The sequence below is a fragment of the Penaeus monodon genome, chromosome 29, assembly GCF_015228065.2.
Source record: "Penaeus monodon isolate SGIC_2016 chromosome 29, NSTDA_Pmon_1, whole genome shotgun sequence".
NCBI lineage: Eukaryota > Metazoa > Arthropoda > Malacostraca > Decapoda > Penaeidae > Penaeus > Penaeus monodon.
The window spans coordinates 15520635-15523248 of record NC_051414.1 but is presented as its reverse complement, the minus strand read 5'-3'; the positions used below and the strand labels follow the sequence as shown (position 1 = coordinate 15523248).

General features: G+C 49.8%; 1 protein-coding gene across 1 annotated transcript in view; it reads right to left on the bottom strand.

The window, feature by feature from the left end:
* Nucleotides 1-1017: 1017 nt before the first annotated feature.
* LOC119591762 (lysine-rich arabinogalactan protein 19-like) overlaps nucleotides 1018-2614 on the bottom strand; it is a 14906-nt gene continuing 13309 nt past the window's right edge. Inside the window, exon 2 of the mRNA XM_037940509.1 lies at nucleotides 1018-1401. Coding sequence (XP_037796437.1) covers nucleotides 1018-1401 — 384 coding nt within the window. The remainder of the gene's footprint in view (nucleotides 1402-2614) is intronic.

Genomic DNA, 2614 nt, shown 5'->3' with positions numbered 1-2614 from the left:
GCCTTGCCATTCATTACATCATCGAAAACTAGCTAAACGATAATAAGCGGCATTTTTTTTGTTTAGGAAATGTTTTTCTACCGTTTTTCATTCAGGTCATGCATAAGGACCCAGCCTCCTCATAGATAAAGAACATTAACACAGGACTAAATCGGATAAACCAACACACCAGAAGGAAGCGGAAACAAGATGCGGGGGGCGTTCAGATCCTAGAGCCATTCAAGCCAAGCCTTGTCGCGTCGCGCTTTCATGCCCCAGCAGAGGGCAAGCAGCACGAGCGCGTGTGCGCGGAGATGCACCAACCTGAGGCGTGAACACGGGCGAGGAGAGTGAGGGGTCCAGGTTAGCAGCGGCGAGGATCGGGCGTGGGGCGTTGCCGTGTACCAGGCACGGCTCAGGGTGGCGGATAGGCGGTAGGCATTGGAGATTAAACACAGGCCTAGAGTCGTTATGTGACCAGCAACCGCCTTGACCACACCTGTAAGGGACGGGAGGAAAGGAAACGGGTTACCGAAAGGCCTCCAGGCGCCAGAATTTAATCAGTACTCCTATATAAGTTTAAAGCGCCCCTGTTGCCTTTCTTTGCTAAAATACGAAGAAACCTAAGTTATCTCAGAATAGGCGTGATCAGCCATTGTGCACTTACTTTCTCAGATTAATAGACTGATTGACTCATTACCTCCAGGTTGGCCGTGGTGCTGGCCCTCGGGCGACCTCACGAAGTCGGCTGGGCGAGTGTCGACTGGCCGTTGTGGGCGGAAGTCGTCATGAGCAATGAATGGGTCATCGAACTTCACCACCATGCGGGTCACGCCTACCATCGTCACGCCGCAGTCGTGTAGCGGGTCCTAGGCGGTTCTGCCGCAGTGCATATTAGTCAGGGGAACATTAGTGTATTCTAGTGTCTATATGGAGGAAACTTAATATAAACAGAATAATCCGCCGCATCACGTACTCACCACAAACCGTGAGCGTTGTAGGGGAGGGGACCCTGATGTGGCCGACGCGTTCTTGGCGCTAGCAGCCCATCCACAGTGGGATGCGGCAGGCCGTCAGGCGTGGACGGGGGACCGGTCGGGGGCTCGCGTCCCGGGGGACGTCGTGCTCGACCTCGGAGGCGGCGCTCACTCGTCGGACTAGCACTCCCATTGCGTGGTGTGATGCGAGGTGTTCCCGGACCCGCCGGCGGGAGGAAGCTGGACGCGGGGGACAACCTCGAGGGCGGATCCCCTGGAGAGGGCGGCCGGTGGCGGGGGCGGTGTTCCCTCCGCAGTCGGGAGGGCTCTTAGGAGGCGAGGGATGCCGATCGTCCATGGTGAAGGTGACGTCCGGCGGGTTGGCTTCCACCTGGCACTGAGCGCGTTGACGGAAGTGTGGGGACGAACTGGGCGGTGGGCGGGCCTATCGCAGTAGGGGGGTCTGCAGGGGAGCGTGGGGAGATGCTTCATGTCAACTTTATTCAGTTTAGCTCTAACTTTTCGTTATCAAGAGCTAAGAAAAAACTGTCACTACATTAGTTGACCTTTATGGACGTATTTTACATTGCAAGACGGGAAACCGTCTAGGCTCTCATTAAGACAAAAACTTTCGATATGTGATATAACCGTATGTTTAATGCCACCGAACAAGGTCTAGTACGAAAGGAACGCAAATAAAAAGCAAACTAAATAAATGCTAGGCATATCTCTGACGTTTAGTGACTGTCTATCTGTTAACTAACGTGTGATTCATAAATATAGATAATACAGTCAATATAATAAACACTGAAAAAGAGACTGCCTGTTCACTGAAAACCCGGAAAACAAGTAAAACGAACATAAATGATTGCCCGCATACGATCTTCCTGGCTGCTGAGTTTTTCGACGCGTAGTAGAATAATAATAAAAAGGCAAAGGCGATTAAGCGAAACAAATTTTGCCATTACCAAAGTTTTCTTTACTGAGTGGGAAGTCGAGGGCGACCATGACGATGCGAACACAGCAAGATAAAATAAAGCTCCGTTTGTAACACGACCGAAACGATAAGCACTTGCACTTGGCGTTAAAATTGATGGCGGAAGGAGAAGAGACCATCATCGGGGCGGAAGAGATAGAAATTCGCGATTCTGCAACGTAATAACACCGTACGTTGTTTAGGATGCGTGAACTTCCTGGCCTAGTTTTCTAAAACAACGCAACCCATCTAATTCAGTTCTTTTATTACAAGTCTGAAATCAATTGCGTCACATGGAAAGATAAAGAATACAGAGCGAGGATCGGACAACACATCTAGGAACCCAAAGCGAAACCCGCAAACCGCATGTTGTTGAGGAGACAGGCGGAGGGTCTTAGGGTCTTTACTAGCCCAAATGCGCAGAAGGAACCTCCTTGTCAATGGCATGCGTGTAACGAGCCCAAAAGGTCACGGGATGAGTGACAGGGAGCAGGAATAATATTAAAATGAAGGACACGCGAAATGTTGCTTCATACAGTTAGAGAAAGGAGAAGACAAAGCTAATCGATTAGAGGAAGCTGTCGATATTATCTATTTTATTTCTCTTCTTAGTACGCAATACAGACGGTTTTTATATCCATCCATCACCACACAATCACATACATACATCAGATATTATTGA